The 24856-nt window shown below is 40.0% G+C and overlaps 4 protein-coding genes across 6 annotated transcripts; 1 reads left to right on the top strand and 3 right to left on the bottom strand.

Annotated features, from left to right (window-relative positions):
* Positions 1-538: 538 nt before the first annotated feature.
* LOC140783923 (uncharacterized) lies at positions 539-5354 on the bottom strand. The gene is made up of 12 exons (XM_073131058.1): positions 4979-5354; positions 4177-4889; positions 3703-3792; positions 3379-3621; positions 3019-3240; positions 1932-2043; positions 1684-1854; positions 1383-1597; positions 1207-1297; positions 1052-1101; positions 901-969; positions 539-812 (listed from the first exon to the last, which is right to left on the bottom strand). The coding sequence occupies exons 1-11, from the start codon at positions 5250-5252 to the stop codon at positions 904-906; spliced, it is 2247 nt and encodes a 748-aa protein (XP_072987159.1). The 5' UTR covers positions 5253-5354; the 3' UTR covers positions 539-812; positions 901-903.
* A 1391-nt stretch (positions 5355-6745) lies between these two features.
* Positions 6746-14937, top strand: LOC140784136 (probable metal-nicotianamine transporter YSL7). Its single transcript, XM_073131361.1, has 7 exons — positions 6746-7261; positions 12209-12500; positions 12789-12955; positions 13056-13153; positions 13232-13366; positions 13448-14164; positions 14241-14937. Exons 1-7 carry the CDS (start codon positions 6845-6847, stop codon positions 14830-14832), a joined length of 2418 nt encoding a protein of 805 aa, XP_072987462.1. The 5' UTR covers positions 6746-6844; the 3' UTR covers positions 14833-14937.
* Positions 14938-15154: 217 nt separating this feature from the next.
* Positions 15155-18919, bottom strand: LOC140784767 (protein STRICTOSIDINE SYNTHASE-LIKE 13). The gene is made up of 4 exons (XM_073132310.1): positions 16864-18919; positions 16024-16308; positions 15772-15939; positions 15155-15673 (listed from the first exon to the last, which is right to left on the bottom strand). Exons 1-4 carry the CDS (start codon positions 17229-17231, stop codon positions 15274-15276), a joined length of 1221 nt encoding a protein of 406 aa, XP_072988411.1. The 5' UTR covers positions 17232-18919; the 3' UTR covers positions 15155-15273.
* A 1079-nt stretch (positions 18920-19998) lies between these two features.
* Positions 19999-22447, bottom strand: LOC140783277 (kinase-interacting family protein-like). 3 transcript variants are annotated; one of them, XM_073130098.1, is made up of 3 exons: positions 22296-22447; positions 21562-21655; positions 19999-21058 (listed from the first exon to the last, which is right to left on the bottom strand). In XM_073130098.1, the coding sequence occupies exons 2-3, from the start codon at positions 21653-21655 to the stop codon at positions 20139-20141; spliced, it is 1014 nt and encodes a 337-aa protein (XP_072986199.1). In that variant the 5' UTR covers positions 22296-22447; the 3' UTR covers positions 19999-20138. The 3 variants fall into 3 exon arrangements, with proteins under 3 accessions (XP_072986199.1, XP_072986200.1, XP_072986201.1); XM_073130099.1 differs by having other exon boundaries at positions 21562-21796; positions 22296-22426; XM_073130100.1 differs by having other exon boundaries at positions 21562-21788; positions 22296-22422.
* Between the last annotated feature and the right edge of the window lie 2409 nt (positions 22448-24856).

Here is a 24856-nt window from a genome sequence, read left to right as displayed (position 1 = left end):
TCAGATCCACAGACCGAAAATGAAATAAAAGTCAAAATCCTTTCCAATACATATAAATGCTCCACAAGTATCAGAGCAAATATATCAACTTTCAAGTGAACTTTCTAGTTTTCCTGTTTAAAAACGCCAAGCAAACCATGTCTCAGAACAACAAGACCTCTCATGGATTTACTACTTAGACATGAGAAAATGATGATAACGGTGTGAAGAACCAATCCACTTGTGATGTTAACCACAAAATAATCTCCGCAGTCTTTCATATCTTAGTCATCAAAACATATTGCATCACAAATCAAACATACTCTTCTGTATGTTATTCTGAACTCCTGAAAAAGGTACATCGCATCATCCAGTGAGAGCCAGGGGGCAATGAACTTTTTAACAACTCACACTATGAAGATAAAGAAACTAATCCAAAATGATGTTCCGTTCTCCTCACTGTTCCGATCAGATCAAAACATATAGATCACCAACTGTCACCAACCGAGGATGAATTGACTTCATGCACAAAGATTTTATCCCCAACTTTACTTCAAGATTTCATAAATGATATGATCACTGAATTAAAAAGAGGACTACTTCCAATAATGTTTATCATAAACCAGCGAATATGCAGCACAACCGCACTTACAGTAGCCATAAACCTAACCATATGGTTTGTCTAAGGAAATACACAATAAAGGCCACTACGTAAGAACCTAGCTATCAAACGTTTTGATGTTTAAACAGCTCAACAAATGCACGAGGAACATTACGTCCATAATCCTATAGAGAACTTGCCTCCTGCAGCAGCATCCACGCATATTATGTTACTGGCAACACAAAAGCAATTTAAAATTTTAAATGAGGCCCCAAAACAGTTGTTGGCAGGAATGTGACTGTCCGATAGAAAGTGTTTACCATCTAATAGTAGTAGCCACCACCAGAGTGTCCACCCCTGTAAAGAGATGAATATGTTCTACCGCCATACTGCAAATTATAGACAGAGGAAGTAGGTAACTTGCTGATATGACTGGTTCATGTAAAGTTAAAAATGTGTAGCAATACTTACGTCTGAACCAAAATAATCACGTGAGTATAGACCACCCATTCCCAATGAATCTGAAGTACACAGAAGTATTAAGCAGCTCAAAAATAATATGAAAATCATGTAAGTTGCATCTAAAATACTGTAGCCTTTTCTGATTAAAAGACAAGAATACTTACCTCGGTAACGGCTCCCACCAGACAATGGATCAGGATGGTCAAAACGAGGGCGTAATCTAGAACCAGGCTCCAAGTAACCAGAATCATGCTCCTGCATCCAATTATACAACATAAATAAGTCAATCATGACATGGCAATGATAACTTGTTTCAGAGAATACATAAATAAATACTAACCATCATAGAAAAGGGACGCTTGTTACCATGACCAACATTTCCATAAAAATATGGATCTTCACCAAGGTGGGTAGCACCAAAAGGACTGCCAAAATCCCCTTCTGGAGGAAATGGTGGCCTCCTGGAAGGAAACCCCCTCCCATGCCCCCTTTCAAAAGCTCCATGCCCCCTTTCAAAAGCACCACGCCCTCCTGATGTAGAACCCCATCTACCTCCTGTCAACAGTGAATCAACTCAATGTCAGACGTGACAAAAAATGATCTGCTGTTTAGCAACTCTCATTGACAGAACCTTATTTTACCTCGAAATTGGAAGGGCCTCCTACCACGGAAGTCAGAAGGTGAACTGTCAAGATTGTTATCAGCGGCAAACAAAAATCTTCCACCTCTACCTCGTCCTCGGAGATTGAAACCCCTACCACCTTGGAAACCTGCCCGGTGTGCAGAAAACCTACCTCTACTATATCCTCTACCTTTTGAAACATGATAGTTCAGAGTGAGGGGTCTGAAGAAGGAAATAGTTCAAAGGATATTAAAATTGAGTACTTACCAAATCTATTAAAACCCATGCCAGAATATCCAATGCGAAACCCACCACTCATTCCACCCTTCACAGCTTGAGTTTTAGGTAATGGATTTGCAAGCCTAGCTCTTGCTTTAATCTGAATGATCATAAAGAAAAGAAATCCATATGAATAATACAAAGCAAGGCAAAAGGCAAAAAAAGTTTATCAAACAAAAAGAAAGATAACTTATTTGCATAGGAGTTCCTTAGAAAACTATCCAGGGAAGCCTGTTTTCCAGACATTGTATTTTAAAGAAAAATAAACCTCCCAGTAGGAAATTATGAACAGGGGAAAAGATCTCCCTTTCTCAGCCAAAATAAAGAGTAAAACCCAAGGACCTTCATACTTTCATAGGACATTCTTTCTTATGATCCTTTCGCAGTTTCACTTGATTTCACTTAATGCATGGTATTAGGTAGGTATAAAATGCAGTGTTATTACTCACATGCCTAAAGAAAGATGTAAATTTAATTCATGCCTAAATTAAGCAACCTAATATTTTACATGATATAAAGTTCTAATATATTGACAACAAAAATAATCAACAAGAATAATCTTTCTAATAAAATCAATTTTATTACATGTAGCATCTTGCAAGAAACCCATTAGATGTGGCCTTAGTACAAACCCTAAAGAGATAAATCAAAACAAATCATGTGGATTTCATAATGATTATTTAGATTAAAAAATGCAACTAGGGCAGGCATGTTCACAACTATGTTATGGCCTTTGGAAAAGTTAAATGGCACCCCAACATTACCAAACTCTTCCATCACGATCAGAAATTCCTGTACAACTTGAACTCATTCTCCAAATTAGGGTCTTGCACTATGCAATGATAGGACTGACAAATCAGATTTTGGACCAGTAAAAATTTTAAAAAATCTTTAGGAATAATTTGCAGCAATATCAATGGAACAGATATTATTACAAGCATTTTCTATCAACTCTTTCTTCTCAAAGCATAACCCAAAAGTCTACTTGGAGTTAGCTTTGTAACTTTGTATAGTACAAACTACAATCAATATATATAACAGAGAAACCACATAAAATGAGATCAAAATTTAGTACCTTTGTTTTGCCATCACCCAATTCCATGTTATTTATGCCTTCAACACAAGCAACAGCAGCTTCATGTGTACTAAAGTTCACGAACCCAAAATCATTTCTCTTTGCAGTTGACATATTGCGAGCCAGCACAACACGCTCTATCTCACCATATCCTTTAAACTGCTCTTTGACCCGATCTTCATCCCAATATGGTGGAAGCCCATCAACAAACACTGACTTAACCTGCCTCAACAATAGAACACAACAAACACATCAACATTTTTTGCAGTATAAATAGATGTGCTGCAAAAAAGGAGGAACAGACCATGGTCAATGAACAATGGGAAGAAGAGGGATGAGAGACTGAAGAAAACAGAAAACCTGGGCCATGACTTCTGGATCTGGTTCACGTAATGGCTCTGCAAAAGCAACCTTGGCAGTCCTTTCTGGATGGCCAAAAATAACATCTGGCTTCTGTAACCGCTTGTAAGCAAGCATTGCATCTGCATGGCAAGAGAACTCAAGGAAGGCAAAACCTCGACTCAAACCCTCGTTTTGGGTGTCAGCAACAAGAGTAATATGCTCAACTCCATCTACCCCATAGTCCTGAAGCTTTCGCTTGATCTGAAATTCCACAATGTTAAATTATTACCAACACAGGTTATCATAGACAATTCTTTGTAAAACAAGCGAAGTTAACCATACAGCCTCTTTTGTCCATGTATTGCAAATGTTGCCTAAAAAAAGTGTGTCATTGTCTTCACTTGGTGCAATCCCACAGCGCTTTCCACGTATCTGTGGAACAGTTGAGATAAGTCAGACTACACATAAACTTTCATGTCCATATTACTGCTGGAAATTTTGAACTATTATGAACACAAAATAAAGCAAAACCAAGTTCAGACCTCATCACAAACAATAGATGAAAATATGCTTCAATAGCTTAATAATTTTGAGTATAATTTAGCAGGCTAACAAGTTAAAAATGCAGCCAAATCAAGCACATATTGATATGCTTTGGATGAACAACACCTGCCAAGAAAAATGGCATTTTTATAAAGCTTTGTTTAAGTCTTCCTTCTTAGGATGATCGAGTGACCTAATTTTCAAACTATCAGACTCAGGCCGGAAGAGAAGCAGAAGTAAATACAAACAAAGCAAGAAGAATGTTCATCTCACCACAGGATTTTTCATTTCTACAATTGCCCGAGCAGCCTGCTCCTTACTGGAAAACTTCACAAACGCAAATCCCTTGTTCTTGTTGGTCACAAAATCTTTGTGAAGCCGGACTTCAACAACCTCTCCAATCTGCTCAAATACCTTCTTTATATCCTCTTCCACAGCATCTCGGTCCAAGCCCCCAACAAATATCTCCTGCTCTTTCTTTATCTTTCTCCTCTGAGCCATATCTGAGATCTCCATCTGTTCATCCACTTCCACCTGCACACCTGCTTCGTCTCCCTCTCTTTCGTCTCCCTCCCCGCCTTCCACTCCCTCCTCCCCTTCTCCTTCTTCCGCTCCATCCACAAGCTCCTCCGCAGCTTGCTCAGCAACAACTTCCTGATGCCCACCAACCTCCACCATCTGTTCATCTCCTGCAGGGTCTTTCTCTTCGCTATTCTCAGCTGGACCGCTCTCCATCTCATCCTTCGCATCTGTAGCAGCAGCCATGTCCATTTTCGGCTCCTCCTCCACTTCCTCCTTTGCTTCCTCCGTAATCTTCTCTGGTTTGGCTTCTGATGCAGCTTCCTTTGCAACCTCCACCTTGGAAGCAATCTCCTCGGCCCTTCCCGCACCCGGCGGCGACTTGGCCTTCCCACCAGCTTTCTTCTCCGGGGATTTCACAGCAGAAACATGTTTCTTTCCATCGGATGGAGTCACCGCCTCCTCGACTGAAACAAGAACATCCACAAACAGTAAGAACACCAACTACAACAAATCAATTATCAAAACTAGGGCACCGATCCTAAAAAGTTTTCACCATTCGGCTCCGGCGTTGGCTGCGGGGTGGCAACAATTGGCGTAACTGCCGCTGCAGATGCAGCGGCGGCGGCCGCGGCCGCAGCAGCGGCTTTGGCTGCTGCTTGCTTGCCCTTCGCCGTTTTAGGCCCCGACCTGGGTGTGGATTTAGGTGTGGATTTGGGAGCGGAAACCTCCGGGGTTTTCTCGGCGGAGGCAACGGCAGCATCCTTCTTCGTTGGGGGCGTCTTCTTGGCCGCCGCGGATTTAGGGGTATCGGCGTTTCGAGTCCTCATGGCTCCAAACCCTAATATGGATATCGGTTTCAAAGAAAGAGAAAAATGTAGCACTTTAGGATGGGAAGAGGAGAGAGGAGGGAAATAGGAGCCTCGAGACACGAGATTAAGAGGGAAACCCTAATTTGCCCTTTGATTAACCGGGTAAACCGGGAGTCTTTGACCACGCTAGCCCTCCTTCAAACTTTATTTACCAAACTAGCTCCTTTCTAAACTAGCCCACTTATAAATTTAATACCAAAACACTTTTTAGTTTTATCTTCTAAGTAAAATATTATTCTTATTAATATTTTTAATATATTATTATAGAATATTTTTGCTATAGTACTGTTTAAGTTATTCTAGATTATTAAATAAAAATTATAAAAAAAATAAGAGTTAGATTATAAAATTATTAAAGATAGATAAAAATCACAAAATAGATAATAAATTATTTAATATTTTTTTAAAAATAAAAGTGAAGCACTCTATGGCTATTAGAGTAAAATAGACTTATTTTAGTATTAAGTTTGTTTGGGAGAGTGCTAGTTTGGTCCTAAACTGGGTAAACCGATGTCAGATGTTTGCTAGGGCTTATAGCTAGTTTTGCTCAGCTTTAATCCAACTTCGGAATAGCATCTCTAAGTGTGTCTCTATATATGGAGCAAAAAATAGAGCAAACTTTCGGTGCACTCAGAAGCACGGAGCTTAATATATATTAAAATAATAATATAATATATATTATTATATTAGTTATTTTGAATTACTTAATAGATCATCTTAGCTTTATTATTTTTTAATAAAAAATATATAGTTAGAAAACTCTCATTCAGATCTTACTAATATTTAATAATTTCAAAAGTAATTTTAAATTACTAAATTTTTAATTAAACGTATCAAAATTACATTACATGAAATAAACATCAAAATAAATATTACATTTTATTAACTAAAAATATTAAAATTATATTACATAAAATAAATAGAAATTAACTAAATATAATAAAAATAATAGATATTTAATATTCTGGTAAGTCATCCTCCGTCAGGGATAATCTTGCTCCTATAGTCGTCGTTTTCGGTTTTGTAGCCACCGATTTTAGTTTCGGTTTTATTTTTAATGTATTTGATGTTTGATGTATTTCATATCTAATATATTTTAATATTTAATATTTATATTGAAAATAATTTTGTGTAATTATATTTTAGGACACATAATTTATTAGACTTATTTTTATAAATAATAAAATATTTAAAATTTAAATTAACTCAAAATTAATTTAATATTAGACTCATTTTAAAGTTGATGAGACCTTTCCAATAATATTATTTTTGTTAAAAACTGATTAGTAAAATTAATTATATATTCAGTTTAATTAACTAAATTATTTAATAAATAATACAAATAAAATTAAAATTATTGAAATAATAATTATTAAATAATTTTAGTATTTCAAAAGTTTGAAATGATAAATAGAGCTGGGCTCCATTTTCACGGTGGTTAAAGCCCCATTATAGAGTCACTCCAAATTTAGAATTTAGAGCCGACTAGAGTTGCTCTAATATAAGTATTTGCCCCAACCTTTTTACATCTCAATCCCTAGGGCGACACCATGAAGAAGAAGAAGTCCACCACCACCTCCGCCGGGGGCGCCGCCTCAGAAACACTTATCTCCTCCTCCTCCGCCGCCATCTCACTTCTAGGACCCGATCTCAAAGCCCTAATCCACGACCACTCCCTCTTCTTCGACCGTCTCGTGGAGCTCATCCCCGCACGCTTCTACCTCCCCACCGCCGACGACGACAAGCCGTGGTATCAAGGCCTCTCCAAGGCTGCCAAGGCCTCCGCTAAGATCCAATCGCGCGAAAACCTCAAGAAAGCTCGTCGTGCTCGCTTAGACCCGTCCACCCCAACCTCCACTCTCGACCTCCTCAAGAAATCGGTCTCCAATGACGCCAAATCGAACCCTAGCAGTGAAGAGAGCGAGGAAGAGGACGACGAGGAGGAGGAGGATGATATGGAGGTGGAGGTAGAGATGGAGATGGATAAGTCTCGGCCTCCGGTGATGTCGGATGACAAGCGATCGGTAACTTACGAGGAGCTCCGTGAACGCCTCCATAGACGCATTGCCGACCTCCGAGCTGGGCGCAACACCCGGCCTGAATCCCAGAACAAGCCCAAGAAACCGAAGAAGCAGAAACCAAAGAAGAACAAGGGCAAGAAAAATAAAGAGGGAGAAGACGAAGAGTCTGGTTCTACAAAAAAACGGAAGCGGGAGGAGGAGGAGGATGATGAGAAGATAAAGACGAAGGCAAATTCGATGGATTTGTCGTTTGGGAAGGTTAAGATAGATGGTGTAGATGATAAGAGGAAGAAAAAGAGGAAGCTTTCCAAACAGAAGGAGTTGGAGAGGGCGAGGAAGCTGGAGGAGGCGAAGAAGGATCCTGATAAAGGGGAGGAGGTCTCTAAGAAGCACTCATGGAAGGCGGCTGTGAGTAGGGCTTCTGGGGCGAAGGTGCATGATGACCCAAAGTTGTTGAAGGAGAGTATAAAGAAGGAGAAGAAGAGGCAACAGAAGCACGCAGAGAAGTGGAAGGAAAGGATGGAAGGTGTGGGTAAGGTCAGGGCAGAGAAGCAGAAGACGAGGACAGAGAATATTAGGGAGAGGATCCATCAGAAGAAGATGAGGCGAATTGAGAAGAGGGAGAAGAAGCTCATTCGTCCGGGGTTTGAAGGGCGCAAGGAGGGGTACATCAATGAGTAAGATCATGATAGTTCATACATCGAGGAAGATGGTGAAAGGGAGTCAGCTAAGTTTCTTCTCTTATGGCATTTTATAGGGTTTGATTAGCTAATCCTTTTATATTGTATAAGTTGGTTTCTCCTATGGCATTTGTGTTGGTTGCATTGTTCTTTTGGACATTGTTTAGAAATTTGATAAAATTTTGGTGTTGCTCCCAGAGATATAACTATGATTCTATGAGACCAATTTTCATTGGTCTTCACAAATTGAGACCTTAGTTAGTTTCACATTCTTCCAGTTGAATCATACTTTTGTCTGCAAAATCCTTTTGGTCTAATCTTTTTTGATGTCTGGCTTGTTTTCCAATTGGCCAATCACGGCTGACACTTTGATGAAAAGTAATGTCATTAATTTGTGCAATTTCATTGCTATTTGTTCGTCTCAAAAGTCCTGTTGCTTATCCCTTTCTGTGATGGTTGAACATGATTGAACTTGTAGAGGCTGGAATCTTCTTTGGTGGAAGCCTTTAATTGTTTCTAAAATCGTTGTATTCAATGCTGATATTGTTCACCACCATTGATCAGGTCTTAGCCTCAGGTTGAGATTTAGTGTAGAAGTATTCTCGGATTCTCCTTACTGTGAGCCAAGAATTTTTGTGCCCGTGGCACCCAATGCCGCATGCCAATACTGCCAAGATGGCAATCCATGGTTCCAGTTATCTGTACACCGGAAATACTAAATAGGATCAATTCTTAGAAGCTGTCGATTTTCATCTGCTTATCATGAACTCTGGTATTTGGTTTGTTACGAATCTAATTATGCATCTTGATTATTGCATTCACTTGAGAGGTCTCTAAACTTTAAGCAATTCCAAGCACCAGAAGCATGAGTATCTTGAAGAGTTCAAGGCAGCATAGACTGAATAATGCCCCTGAATAGTTGTTTGCAGGTGAAGTTCATTTTAGGACTCCTGTTCAGACTAATGATTCAGAGAGGAGGTATCATTTAATAGTTAGGTAGGGTTATATCTTGGACAGAAGAGCCTCTCTTTGTAAATATGAGTCTGATGATGGATTGGTAATAGTACCTCAGTCTACGTTATTTTTTTTTTCTCTTTCTCATGTCCTCTCTGCTTCATGTTATTTTTTTTTTCTTTCTCATGTGCTCTCTGCTTCATTTTGCCTTTTCTGTAAATTAAATACTAGAAAGATACTATAATGCTCCATGTCAGCAATTAGTCATAAACTAAGTTCTAAATTACCCAGTCTTTTGACCTTTCTTTTGTCTAGTTGTCATATGAGACACTATCAGAATAAATGTTTTATGCTTCACTGTAGTAAAGACATTTATCACCATGCCAGTGGTTAATGTGGATTCTGAAAGACCTCTAAAACAACATGAAACTAAGGAATTGATGTTAGTCAAAGGCATGCAAGTCCAGCATTTACTTTTTGCATGATAGTTTGTATTGCTATTTGAGTTGATGACCTAATCGCCTTTACGAGAAGCTTTGATCAGAACCAGCCAAACATGCAAATAGGATATTGACATTACAGAAGAGACCTCAAGGATTTGAAGGTGTTGGAAGAAGAAATGAGATCAGAACAGACGACAACGCAATGAGAGGGGAGCAATCCCAATGACCATGGTGTATGAGAATGCATACAGTTTGATTAGACAGCGGACAAGTAAGATGGTCCTGTAAGTGATTCATCAGAAGAAGACTTTCCAGCTTACATGTAACCTAAAGAATATATTAAGGCAGTAGTGTTTTGCTTCAACTGATCATAAACAAATTTGAAGTCCTATGACTAGTTTACTAAGTAAGTGATACGTTATAATAAAGCATGATTCAAATACTAAGTAGGAGATTGGCAAATTGTAGGCAATTATGCATAAGGTTGTGCAATGTTATGGCCTTTGGTGACTCATAGAGCACTTTCTTAGTTTTGTAATGCAAAGTAGAGTTAGAGTATGAAACAATTTCTTCTTGTTCAGGTAGTTAAGGAAGACTATTTGAGGCTGGTGTTTTTCTTCAGTGAATAAACTGCTTTTGTATAATTAATCGTGATTCAAAGGATAAGCAGGAAACTGGGAAATTTTAGGCAATTCTGACTGAGGTTGCCGTATGTGATGATGACCTTTGTCTCTTAGAGCACTTAGCATTGTAATTCAAAGTATAGTTTGAAATTCGCTCTTTTATCCTTGTAGTTAGTATTGTTGTGATTATGATTATCAATATGTTAGAATCTCTTCCCAATGCAGACAGATTTATGTTCGCTTGGTGACTATAACAGACTTCAGGGTTATTATTGTTTGAATTCATCACCTTACTCATCTCAAGAATCAGGAAGTTTGGTTCCATTGGAGAAGAATCTTCTAACCTGGATTTGTAACCGAAATGAGATCTTGGTTCCTTGACCCAGTGGACTTCAACATCTCAAGCTGGAGTCAACCTCTGTCAGTCTTATATTAGTGCTTTTGTCTCGATAATTCTAGAATATATATGCCCTCTGGTCAGTCTCTTCTTGTTTAGCTTATGTTCTTAAACATTCCCAAATTTAACAGTTTGTTCTTGCTAGATGATACTAGAATTGTCATCTTTTCTGAATTTGTGAATATTAAGGTTGTTCTTAGTTTGGGGTGGTGAAAAACTTTTTCTTAAAGCATGGCAGCACTGAGTTAGAATGACTACATCTATCATGCATGGACTGCCTGATAGAGCACAATCTCTAGTGTACATTTGGTGGTAGCATTATGCATTTGAATGACGACAATGAGTGCAGGCGTTTGTTATGCATGAAGTGCATCCAAATTCTTTTTTCCCTTTTTCTCGTAGAGTTCGAGTTTTAGAAGTCTCTACTCTCTGGTATAATTTTGGTGGAGATTACTGTTGTTGGCATGTGATGGAATATTTTAACTTCTCTCTGTGATACGATATATGCTTGTTGTTTCAACTCTCGTATGTTATTCGTGGCAAAATATAGAATAAAACTCACTTCATGAGATGTGACCAAATATTATAACCATTATTTTTTAATGGAAAATTGCACTGGTTACTTACCCAAATATTATAACCATTATATGTTCTTAACCTCTTTTTTTTCTTTTTTAATGATTTAGTAATCTCATAACTGAAGATGTGCCACTCTATCTTGGAATATAATATGGTTGTATCACATTTTCTTTCTTTTTTTCTATGATTCTATCAGCTTGGAATTGAAGTATTCAGTTCTCTATGTAACACCTGTTGTCATGCAGTTTGCCAGCCAAGCCAGTTAACGATAGTATAATGTATGACAATTATAATACTATGATTCTAGAATCTAAAATACTTAGTTTTTATATCGATATTTTTCTAATAATATTTTTAAATAACTGTCAATGAATTTCTAAAATATCATAATTTTATTGGCTCTTTTAAAAAGATTATTTTGTTAGTTAAATCTATGATTAAAACTAAAGTTAAACTAAAAAAAACTATTTTAGCCTTGTATAGATTTTTTATATGATTTAAAAACTATTTTATTTTACCAATGTCATAGTACAATAAAAGATATCTCCTTTTATGTGAGACACCAATTATTGATAAATATTTTAAATTTTAAATTTCAAGGAAAAAGGTACGAATATTTCAATAAAAACTAACCATTATATCAATCCTAAATAATTAAAAGATTTTAGTGACAAATATAATATTTTAAAGGCTTTGAGCGACAATTATGGAGTTATCCAAAAGTAATGAGGTGGTTATCTGTACAAAAATAAGCTTCGAATATATATATATATATATATATATATATATATATATATATATATATATATATGTGTGCAATTCAATAAGAAGAACATGAAAATTAAAAATTAAAAATTAAAAAAAATTAAAAAAAAATCTATCTTTAGATCTGGTCATCAGCAGACCCGTAACAAACCAATCCCATCAATTTCTCCCGCCTCTTTTCCAAACTATCCCAAAAACTCTCCCTATTCCTCTGGACTCCGCAAATATAAATATAAATCTTGGATAACTATAAATCTCGATAACAAATCCCAAACTCCTCAAAAACTTATCTATCCCTTCTCTTCTCCATCTATTTGCCTTCTCCCTGATCAACTCCTCCATCGCTTCCTCCCACCAAAATGGAGATCGAACTCGAGAGGAATACTAAAGACACCGACGGCGGCGGCGGCCATCACACGATCTCGGAGACTGATCGGGGGATGTCGGTGGAGCAGGTGTTCGAGGGCAAGCCGGTGCCGACGTGGAGGGAGCAGCTCACCGTCCGGGCCTTCGTCGTCAGCCTCGTGTTAGGTTTCTTCCTCAGCTTCGTGGTGATGAAGCTTAATCTCACCACCGGTATCATCCCTTCCATGAACGTCTCGGCTGGGTTGCTAGGCTTCTTCTTTGTGAAGACTTGGACCACGGCGTTGGAGAAGCTAGGGATTCTGAAGCAGCCCTTCACTCGCCAGGAGAACACCGTCATCCAGACTTGCGTCGTCGCGTGCTCTGGGATCGCGTTTAGTGGTAATTTTTTCCCGATCTATTAACTCGATTCTTCTTCTTTTTTAATTCTTTATATGGATCAAGAGTGCGTATTTTGGAGCAATCTGGTATTAGTTCGTCATGCGATTTTGGAAATATATAATAATTAATGAAACAGAGTTGAAGCCAGATTAGCCTTTGCTTGTAAATAGTATAGATTTTGGTGTCATATTTGCTAGGATGATAATAAAGTATAATTATCTTCCAAACATTCGCGAATTCCATTTTGTAGTTAAAGTCTTAGGGTATTAATCTCAATTAATTACTCAGGTGGTTTTGGATCCTACATTCTTGGGATGACCAGCGTCGTCGCCGATCAACAGAAGGAGGGTGCGACGATCCCCGCGAACGTGAAGAACCTTTCGCTAGGCTGGATGATCGGATTCATGTTCGTCGTTAGCTTCGTCGGATTATTTTCCGTCGTCCCCTTGCGGAAGGTACTACTAATTTTGGCGATTTGTTTGGTAATGGTAATGGTAATTAATCTATATATATGTATCACATTATGCTGCAATTTTTTGATTTTTTGTTTTCTAGATCATGATCATTGGGTATAAGTTGACCTATCCAAGTGGTACTGCTACGGCTCACCTCATCAATAGCTTTCACACACCCCATGGAGCCAAGCTTGCAAAGTAAATCCTAGTGCTCTGTACTTGTAATTAGTTTGAAACAAATTTGATTTCTTTTCTTTCTTTTTTTTCCTTTGATAGGAAACAAGTGGGAGTTTTGTTCAAATCATTCGGTGCTAGTTTCTTCTGGTCTTTCTTCCAATGGTTTTATACTGCAGGGGATGACTGTGGCTTCCTAAATTTCCCTTCTCTGGGTCTCAAAGCCTACACTAATTCGTAAGCCTTATTCAAAGAATGCTAAGAAATTTATACATTTCTTATCACAGTCGTCTACTTAGTATTCTATCATGCTTCCAGGTTCTACTTCGACTTCTCTGCAACCTATGTTGGAGTCGGAATGATATGCCCATACATGGTAAACATCTCCTTGCTACTAGGAGCCATCATCTCATGGGGCATCCTATGGCCATGCATTGAGACCAAAAAGGGCATTTGGTATCCTGCCGACCTTAGCCCGAGCAGCTTAAGAGGCGAGAAAGGTTACAAAGTATTCGTACCCATTGCCATGATACTAGGAGATGGCCTTTGCAATTTCATCATAGTAGTCTTCCGTAGCTCCTATGACATATACAAGAAACGGAAGCATCACGATGCCATCATCCCTGTGGTCGGCGACCGCCCGTCGTCGCCGGACACCCTCGGCGTGACCTTCGACGAGCGGCGAAGAACCAAGCTTTTCCTCCGAGATCCAATACCTTTCTGGCTCGTCGCGGCCGGCTACGTCGTCCTTGCTGTTATTTCCATTATTACGGTCCCGCGGATATTTCCACAGCTTAGGTTTTACCATATTATTATTACCTACTTGATCGCTCCTGCGTTGGCATTTTGCAACTCCTACGGCTGCGGCCTCACCGACTGGTCGCTGGCGTCGAGCTACGGCAAGCTCGCCATCTTTATTTTCGGCGCGTGGGTCGGCACCGGAAACGGCGGTATCATCGCCGGATTGGCTGCTTGCGGCGTCATGATGAGTATCGTCTCCACGGCTTCCGACCTCATGCAAGACTTCAAGACCGGGTAAAAATTAACTCACTCTGTATAGATACTCAGTCGAGGAATAATCCTAAAAGCTAATATTTTTGTATGCTTTCAGGTACCTCACCCTCGCCTCGCCGCGCTCCATGTTCGTCAGCCAGGTTGTCGGCACCGCCATGGGCTGCGTCATCGCCCCCTCCGTCTTCTGGATCTTCTACAAGGCCTTCCCCCTTGGCGCCGACGGCTCTGCCTACCCGGCCCCCTACGCCAGCCTCTACCGCGGGATCGCCTTCATCGGCTCCGAGGGCTTCTCCTCCCTCCCCAGCCACTGCCTCAACTTCTGCCTCGGCTTCTTCTTGGCCTCCTTCATGCTCAACGCGCTGAGGACCTTCGCCAAGTACAAGAATTGGAGGGTCTACAAGTTCATCCCTTATGCCATGGGGATGGCTGTGCCGTTCTTCGTAGGGGCGTATTTTACGATCGACATGTGTCTGGGGAGTTTGATATTGTTCTTGTGGGAGAGGACAAACCGACCGCACGCTGACGCTTTCGCGCCGGCGGTCGCGTCGGGCCTGATATGCGGTGATGGGATCTGGTCGCTGCCGGCGTCGTTGCTAGCTCTGGGGAAGGTGAAGCCGCCTATTTGCATGAAGTTCTTGTCTAGAGTTGATTACGCCAAGGTCAATGCAGCGTTGAGCGGTGGATCATGAGTTTGGAGTGGGTGGTTGTTTAGATTTCTCTCCTCTACTTTTTCTTTAAAAGATTTAGATTTTCCTTGTGAGTGTTTTGTGTCGGTATTAGCTAGTAAATTATAGCAAAAGTTTCCATAGAAGAATGCAAAGATATTTTCTTAAATATAATAAAACAAGTACAGAGAATTTTTGGGTTTAAAGTTTTCTTTTTTCAGTTTTTTTATTTAATCTAATATTACTTGGGATTGAAAAGAAGCACCATGAATGAATATACTAATACATAATTATATATATATATATATAAAGAAAGAAAATCATCTATAGTGTGGAAATCACAATCTTGAAATAAGCTACATGGTGGTTTTGGTTACTAGAACACAGGAGTTAATTAGCATATTACATTGACTTAGGAGAAGGAAAATAGTATCTCAAGTACCATTTTAAGCTAACTAAAAATTCCTAAGGATAAGGAAGAGTTGCAATATGGTTATGAGCCACAGTTCCAATCCATAGCTTCCCATCCGCCTCCCTCACCTCACTGACCAGCTTCACCACTTCACCCCCTCTGTCTTCAAGCACCTCCAGTATCCTCCCCTCCTCATCAAAGAGCGAGACAACGGTGTACATCTCCATCCCAAGAAGCCTCGCAAGAAAGCTCATCTTTAATGGAATCCTGAAGTACATGCTCCTCATCCATGGGTTGTTGGAGAACACCTCTTGCACCGGAGTCCGGCAACAGTCGATCGCCACCCAGAATTCTCCTTTGTCGTTCAGTCTCACGTTGTCCGGGAAGCCGGGCAAGTCGGCGAAGACCTCCAACTGGCCTGTTCTTGGACCCTCAAGCCAGTACCTCATTAACCTGAAAGTAGACATAGAATTGAGCTAGAAAAAAGGATACATAATTACGAAAGTCTTTCATAAAAAATGAGAGAGAAGAAGAAGAAGAAGAAGAATTGCCTGCAATTGGTAGTCTCTGTAAGAAGAATAAACCTCTGATCCTTTGATATCTGCACTCCATTTGGAAACGCCAATCCCTTTAGAACAACATGTGTAGTTCTAGACAAGGGATCATACCTTAGCAGCCTTCCTGTAGACTCTCCTTCCAATAATATGTAAAAGTGATCTCTGACAGTACCAAACAAACACTGCTTAGAAGATCCATCACAAGAACTACAAAATAATTGGGCTCCCAGCTTAAAAAACTCTCACCTTCTGTTATATCTCATGCTTGTATCAGTGAAAAAAATAGACCCATTGCTGTGAACATCCAAGTCGTTAGCAAAGAGAATTGGGCTCCCGTCCGCGCTCGTTGTTAGAGAAGTTGCGACGCCGCCGTTCGGCCCGACGACCATTAGGCCGTGATAGGCGTCGGCGATGTAGAGCTCGCCGGTGTCTCTGTTGAACCTTAGGCCGAGAGGTCGCCCACACCATTTCTCCTTCGGATGCTGCTTTGGCGTCGTCGACTCCACACCATTTGCACATATTTTCTCAGACCTTTCAAATAACACAATTTGACTCTTGTGGGAGAAATTTTAAATAACCCCGATATTTTACTAATTTTTATGATAAACATCTCTTTCTTATAATTCTCATAATACTATTTGTTTTTTAGGGAACTGGAAATTTAATGAATATCCAGATTAAATTAATATTGCTGGGATTTAAATAAAAAGCACTCAGTATAATATAACCCCCTTTAGATATTTTAGGCATTCTAAAAGGTACTCTTAGTACTATGATTTAAACACGAAAATATTCACATAAAAAGTTATTTTAGCACGACGTTTCTGAAGATATTACATTAACATATATTTTTAATAACATAGAGTTTTTATGTACTAATCTAAGTTAATATATTGTATTTTGAGATTCATTGAGTTAGAACGCATGTCAAAACACAGTTACACCACTCCTTTCTCACTGTAATTTGGTGAGAAATTTGATAATGATTTACTATTAAATTATAATTATTTTCATATATGTCTATATCTATAGAATATATTCAAACCAAAGAGGCGTTAGTATCTGAAAGAGTATATATATACTCACCAGTTTGGATTAACGAGTGCAAACGTCTCCCACCCAATGCTCTCCCCCGTCCACCGGACGACGCGGCCGTCGGCCAAGCCGGCATACGGCCCTCGCCCCTCGCGGTCAAACTCGATCGACTCGGGCCCGAAGATCTCGTCGACGAACTCAAGCTTCCCTAACCTCAGCCGGCTCCGGTTGTCTCTAGGCCACTCTTGCATGACCTTCTTGTACGGTGCGATCTCATGCTTCACGGGCTGGTAGTCGATCCCACCAAGTGGGCCCAAACGGAATGGATCCATGAAGACAAGGGCAATGCCCAGGGCTACGAAGAAGAGACGTGGGTATGCTAAGAGGCCTTCTTCTCTACCCAAAACCTTCTTCTCCATTGACAAGTTCGAGGTTTGAAAGAATGAGGCAGTGTTTGATTGCTTGAGGTTTTATTGGTGTCGAAGCTTTCTGCACGACGATTCCATGGGCTATTGATAGTTTGGAAGTAGGTGTTCTTTTCTCTTTCTTTTTTTCTGTTCCAATGTGTTTCTACAACAAGGTAGTAGGGATAAAAGTGATGAGTTGGTTTGATGGTGAGTTCCAACCGAAAAATGGTTGAGCGAATTAAAAAATTATTGGGCAAATTATAGATATTTTTTGAAGGGAAAAAAAACGAAGGGAATAGTATTACTTACACTTTCACCATTATAGTAAGTGCCTAAAATATCAACATGCAAAAGTCATATCAAAGGATCAGGGAAGAGCCCTCCTAGGTACATCCAAATCTTATGATTCTATTATAATTGGCTAGCCAATCAGCTGCTTCATTAGCTTCACAGTATAGATAGTTAATTTTAAAACAATGATACAATGAGCTAAGATACAAGCAATCGTCAATTATAGTATCCAAGAACTAGGGGACCATGAATTCAGTTGAGGCCCTTCATGAAGTTTACTAGGAGGAGTAGTGAATAAATGTCAACTTCCGAGTGAGTAATATTTCTATCTCTTACATATAGCTGAGGCTTCAATGGACAACGTGGAATGGTACAGGCCGAAGTACACTAGTGATCGTTATCGAGAAATCAAATGGGGAGTAAAGAATGAAACCCTTCAGACTAACTACCCTTTCGACATGGTGCCTGAGAATGAACTATCGGCATTCAACTTAAAGGAACCTGGCGAAGGGTGGGGTAGATGGTAATGCTAGACATGATAACCGGGCGGGCCGGGCAAGGTTCGGGCCGGGCTTTTCGGGCCAAGCGGGCTTAAGTCTTTGTTCACGGCCCGACCCATTAATCACTCGGGCCGGGCTAGAATAGTCTAGCCCGTTACCGCCCGTTGGCCCATGAGAGATCGGGCTGGGCCAGCCCAACCCACCAATCACTCGGCCCAACCCATATTTCAGCTATTTTTAGAATTTTTTTAACTATTAGTTTTTTTATAAAATATTTATATTCCTCTATTTTAAAAAAATTAAAAAAAATTAAAATTTTTTAAAAGTCTGCTTAAAATAATGCAAAATGGTATAATACTAAAATATTTTTTACTGTAGCAATGGTAAATTACTGTAGCAAACGGGCAAAGCACAGTAGCAGATGGGCGGGCTTAGTTACGGGGTAAACGGGCGGGCTTTCGGGCCGGGTCGGGCGGGCAAAGGGCTGGCCCGTGCCGCCCATGGGTAGTTCGGGCTCGGGCCGGGCCGGGCCTAAACCGGGTCCGGGCCGGGTCGGGCCGGGCATGAGCAGGCTGGGCCATTTGATCATGTCTAGGTAATGCTATCATCTATTCATACATCAAGACAAAAGTATACTCCTAGATAATAGTAGTTAGACCGAATTTAAACATACATTGTTCCTATGCTTCCAAATATGCTATAGTATAACTGATATTTTAGCCAACATGGTGTGTCTATCACATCCATAGATCGGACGGTAGTCTATGAGCCACGCACATGACCTAGAAAAAGAGCAAGATAAGAATGAGCGATTTAGGATTTCCTCTAAAAGGTACCTTAGTATGCTTTGAAACTATTGTAGCTAGGGGTAGCAAATATTGACTCCACCCGATACCCCAACATGATAGCTCGACTTTTAATTCGGTTTGGATTTAGTTTAATTGAATTCGGGCACTCCTCTCCGATAACATCCCCACCCTTCCCTCCTCCCTCTACTACCTCTCACTCTTCTTTGATCGCCTCTCCGGCCGCATTGACTAGGTCCCTTCCCGCCTCCGCCATCTCATCTTTCTTGACAAATTTGGAGGTCTAAGGGATGCTAAAGGAGCAACCTCCTCTCTGATGTCATTCCCGCCTCTTCATCTTTGGCCGCTCTGACCGCCTTTCTCGTCTTATCTTCCTCAGCAGATCCAAAGCTCAATGAGTCAGAGTTTCCTCCATGGAGGTCCGCTCCTAAAAACTAGTCGCCACTGATACCTTAATCTCCATCATTGCTTCGCCAACTATGACGATGCCTCCATCACCGGATGTCGAGCCAGCTGAATATTTTTTACTACATATTGTCATAATATTGTAAATGTGTTGGATTTGAATTTGTGGCATTGTGTGATATATTTTTTTTGTTAGTTTAGTTAGTAATCTTATAAATGGGTGAATAATATCAGTGTTAGTAAGTGATTCGTGTTGTGTAAATCAATGGTTAATCGTGTGCATAAACAGTACATTATGTCGTGTCATATGTATTGTGTAAACGAGTTAATCCTGTTGTGTAAACAAGTTAAATGTGTCGTATAAGAAATCTAATAACGGATCCAATAAACGAATTAATGGAGTCATATTAGTATTTAAAAATTTTAACTCGTTTAATAAAAAGGATGTGTTTGTGTTTAACCTTATAGTCACCCCTAATTGTAGCTCATGGGTTTAATCCTCAAATGTGACCTATTTCTTAAGAGGACTAACCCAATAGTCCAACCTCTAATACTGCCTATATCCTCTAGACTAGTGATAAAGTTCCATATGGTCCACCCTGAAGTTTTAACTACATATGACCTATACTAAGTTTAAATGTTTAAAATTTAAGCATAGTTTGTTTAACTATCATAACCAGATTACTAAATAAGCTATCCTTACTTACCATCATCAAATCAATGTGGCTTGATACTTGTATGAACTACATTGTGATTAGATAGTATCTAATTATCCTATTACGCCAATTCCCAAAGATTAGATAAAGTTCTCCAATTACAAAAGTCCAAGATATACTATTTATCTACTACACTTAGTACACTACCTATACAAAAACAAGTCAACCAATATAACGCACGCCATCCCTCACGTGACTAACCTACAAGCAAAACCACCCGCCTTTCCCTTTCTCCACGTGCGGCACGCATGGGCTCCACTCCATCTTCCTCACCCAACCCCACCCTTTCGCTTTTCCCCTCCTCCTCCTCCTCCTCTTCGCCGTCTCCTCGAGCCGGCGGTTCTCCTCCCTGAGCCGGTCCACCTCCGCCCGTTCCAGCTTCATCTCCGCTTCCTTCCTCGCCATCTCATTGAAGCACTCCCGGTTCCTCTTCTCCAGCCCGTAGATCTGCTTCTGCAAGCCCTCGATCCGACGACCCATGATACACACCCGGTGATCTTCCCTCAGCTTCACCACCATCCTCGCCAGCTCCGCCGCCTTCCGCCGCATGTAGGCTAACTCCGCCGCCATTGCCGCCGTCGCCTCCTCCGCCGCAGCTTCCTCGAACCCCAGCCTCGCATTCTCCGTCAGCAGCACCATCCGCTCCGATTCCAGCACCTCGAGCAGGCTCCCCTGGAGCTCGATCTTGCGGGAGGACTCCGATCGCTGCCGATCCAGCTCCGCCGCCTCCGCCGCGAGGAGGTCGCGCTCCACCGCCGCCATCACCAGCTCCGCCACGATCCGATCGAGTTCGCCGGCGGCGGGGGCGGAGGCCGGAGGCGGAAGTTGGAAGGAGAGGGAGCTCTCGGCGTCGGAGTAGGAAGAGGCGAAGTCGATGGGGTCGCCATCGTCGTCGGATTCGAACTGGACGGAGGTGATCTGTTTACGTTGATGGTGATGGGATCTGAGGAGGGATTGGCTGTAGCGGTCGGCCAGGTAGAGGTAACGGTTGTGGAGATCGCGGAGGAGGGAGAGCAACTGGGGACGCTTCTGGTAGTAATTCTCCGCGCGCTCCGCGAAGCAGTGGGAGTCGTCCTCGTCCGGTAACGTCACCGCGAGTGCTCGGACCCGCTTCTCTATATCTGCTTTATAAATAAAATCCAAACTTGACTGGATAACTTTTTTTCTTATCCCGGCTTGAATCCACTATTTGATATTGTTTAAAATCTTACTATGATTACAAGTTAATAAAGAGTTCTCACAAAAAGTAAGGACGATTTGACCTATGCCCAATATTTTCCAAATTTCAAATTTCAAATCCTAGAGCAGAAACTACCCACATTGTTCATGAAGAGAAAAAGAAATAAATTCATGCGAAGTAACTCGCCCAAGAAAGTAAGCAATCCACCCCTTCTTCACTGTTATCTACTCTAATGGAAACAAATATCTCGTGATTCTTATTCTCAAATCTATTCTGCACCCTTTATTTATTTCCCTCCGCAGCTACTAAACTTCCCATCCCAGTGTAAGCTCTAATAAAGAATGCCCATCCTTTTCCAGATATAAGCGTGAACTAGAAAAGCAAAACTCTGAACCAAAATCCCAGAACAAGCATAGCGAGAGAGAGAGGTGAATCATCGTTAACCTGCAAGAGCCGCTTGAAGCCAGGGCGGACACGTGGATGACCGACACGGTTGGTGACAGCTTGTAGCCGTGGTTGTCTCAACGGTCGTCGCCATCTGAACATGAGCGAGTTATCCGAGGATTAGAGCGGGTTATCCGAGAAGCGAACGGAAACACGCAAAAGAAGAGGATTTCTTGATGAGTGGATTTTGACTACTAGTCGATATGTCGCTTCCTATACGGCTATGCCTGCAGTGCTACAGAATGTGACGCTAGATAGGATAAATTTGACAGCGCTTTGAACAGTCATTAATGGGATAAATAAATTTGAAACGAATAAGCTGTGCGCGAATCCCTAGACAAGCGGCAAAATAATCGCAACCCGCCGCGCTAATCATGTGAACGAAAATTGAAACGGAAAAAGAAATCAGAAAAGGGAAAAGAAAAGTTTTCATCAATCGAGGTGTTTAAAGTCACCACAGGTAATAGTGAAAAAAAATAGAGGGGGCGTTTTAAAGTGAGGTTTTCGAATTTTTATTTTATTTTTGTTTATACACCCCCCACCGTTGAATTGGTGATGGTTAACCAAAGAAAAACTTCATCGTTTGACAGCAAAAATCTCGGCAGGAGAAGAAAATTTGAAGATAATGAAACAAGGGAAGCTTCAATGCGAAGGTAGAAGAAGACGATTTTTTATTAGAAAAAAAACAATGGGAGAGAAGTGCTAATGATCGAGTCTAGAAGGAGGAATATCACCTGTTTGATGGAGTGCCACCACCACTTCTTCTCCAATCGCGACGTCTTCGGCGTCGCCGTAGAGGCGCAGAGAGTAGTGGAAACTGGAACGGGTTTCCTTGACTAGTGGTGTAGATGAGAGAGAGAGAGAAGAGGGGAGAGAGTGTATATATATATATATATATATATATATATATATATACTGATCTAATGCGGGCTGAAGAGCTTGTTCGTGATTTCTTCCAAACAGGCACCAGGTTTTGGCTCCCACTACGGCCGTCCATATTTTCTGCCAACTCTTACAGACGGCTACGATGGGCTGTCAAACGTGGGTGAGGAAACAGCCAATAAGATGATGGCACGTTTGACTTTTGGTTCTTTTATTTCAAATTCCACTCGTTATACGGAACATTAATATGATATATGTACGATGTCGATGCTGGATATAGGCATGGATGGAAACTGTATCCCAGATCACACCTCAAGCATAATAGATGGCAGACTACGATAAGTACATGCTCACCTATGGCAGAGTTTTTGACCAACTATTCTAAATTTTTTTTTATCAAAATAATAAAAATGCTGTACTAATTTGTATTTTTAAAAATACTAATTAGTACAGTATTTTTACCGCTAGATAATTTTTTATTCAACTACTAAAAATTTAAGTTAAAATAATATATATATATATATATATATATATATATATATATAATGCTGATCAATTTTAGGAACAAATAAAAATATTGATTAATTAGACAACCTTATTTAATAATAAATTTGAACAAAAACTTATTACGGTAAAAAAAAAAAAAAAGTCTAATTTGGTCAAAAATTCCCTATCCCATGGCATCCGGAAATCTATCAAAGCATGAAAGGAGAGAAGTAAATATTCTAAAAGGATATAATTAATAGCAGAAAGATATTGCGGCCTTATTTCCATTCAATATTTCAACGTGGTTTGGGTGGTTTTGGGTTCGACTAAATTAAATCATTTTAGGGTACCTGACTGATTATTAAACGAAGCTGTAATAATAAATTTTACTAAAGTTACCAAATCATAGTATCTATGCAATATAAATTAACACAAGAACTAACTGTGGAATATTTGCCTACCATATGAATTTAAGCGAGCACGATAAGAGCGGCAACTAATCTCAGCCCAGTTTATTTAGTATTCTTTTCTTTGACTATATTTTCAATCTGCAATTAAAAAGTATATGCATGTTTTTTATCTTTGATTCCCATGATTAAGAGCTGTTGCTTAATCATGCACGATGTTATAGTAACATCAATTTTTTTATTGGACGTAAGTTCGCACTAAAAAAATTCTTTTACTTTTTAGTAAATAATATTCACTATCTGAAAACATAAATTTTGTAAAAGATGTCAAACTAGCGAAAGTTGAACTCTTAGACATAGTAGAGGTTATCGCTGGCCACTTGGACGAGCTTAAGAATGTGACTTGAGAAGATCGTATTGGATGAGGAAAAGAGGAAGGGATGCTTTTCGAGATGGAAGACGAGGTCTAGAGACTTTGGTTTTTATAGTGGAGAAAGGGAATGGGTCAATGATGGACTCGATTAAGTCGAACTCAAACTTGGGGTTGTCGACCCAAATGAAACGTATATGGACCGAACAAGACATTCTCTTTTGATTTTGATGGGTTATGATTAACGATGAGGGTAAAAGAGCAAACCACATGGTCTTGTTCAATTTTCACCACGTGATATCAATTTAGTTTCTTTAATTTATGGGAGCCAACTATGATGTTCTTTAAGATTCATGCACGGACGATCTTAACGGTCGGTAGGGTTGAGTCGGATTAGAAACGAAATAGATTAGGAGTATGCTTATATTTTTATATGTGATATCAGCTTGCCGTATTTAGAAGACTTATGATTGAGATTGTGGTGCAACAAGAGATAGAGGCTAGTCGTGGGGAGGCGTTGGAGGTGGTAGGAAGATCGAGTAGGGTAGTGCGAGTGGCTCCAGCAATGATTGGCAAATCGAAAGTCATACAAGAGATAGAAATGAAAGGGAGTGAAGTTAGAGACTTGAGAGATATGGAGAATACTAGACTAACTCAATTCATCATTCCACATTGCCTACTAATTACACTCAACAACCATATATAAAATACTAACATGATTAGATTAGATCATATCAATTAGTGTGACTTGGATATGAAATAACTAAAGCAATGCATATTAAATGGGTTTAGACTGAACTTTTACATAGTCTCATGTTAATAAAATAAACAAATAATTATATTGAAGTTAATAAGTAAAGTACTCGATTCAGACTCAACCCATTAGACTTATCGACTCTAGCTAGACTAGGACTCGGTCTCGATCTCGATCTCGATCTCGGTCTGGCCTACAACACGGTATCACCTATTACTAAAATAGCCAAGCTGCAGGCCAAGCCATTTGATCATTTTTACTATCGAGTGTGCTATTTTCATATTTTTGTGCATTCAAAAGTAATCGAGAGGAAAAACAACCGTATCATAGTTATCATCAACGATCACTAATCTCATAATTAAGCAACAACTATTAATAGTGATAGACATGACAACA

Source organism: Typha latifolia, chromosome 3 (genome assembly GCF_019914945.1).
Source record: "Typha latifolia isolate L0001 chromosome 3, TyphaL0001v2, whole genome shotgun sequence".
Classification (NCBI taxonomy): Eukaryota; Viridiplantae; Streptophyta; class Magnoliopsida; order Poales; family Typhaceae; genus Typha; species Typha latifolia.
The sequence above is the reverse complement of the archived record's forward strand: the minus strand, read 5'-3'. Positions and strand labels throughout refer to the sequence as shown.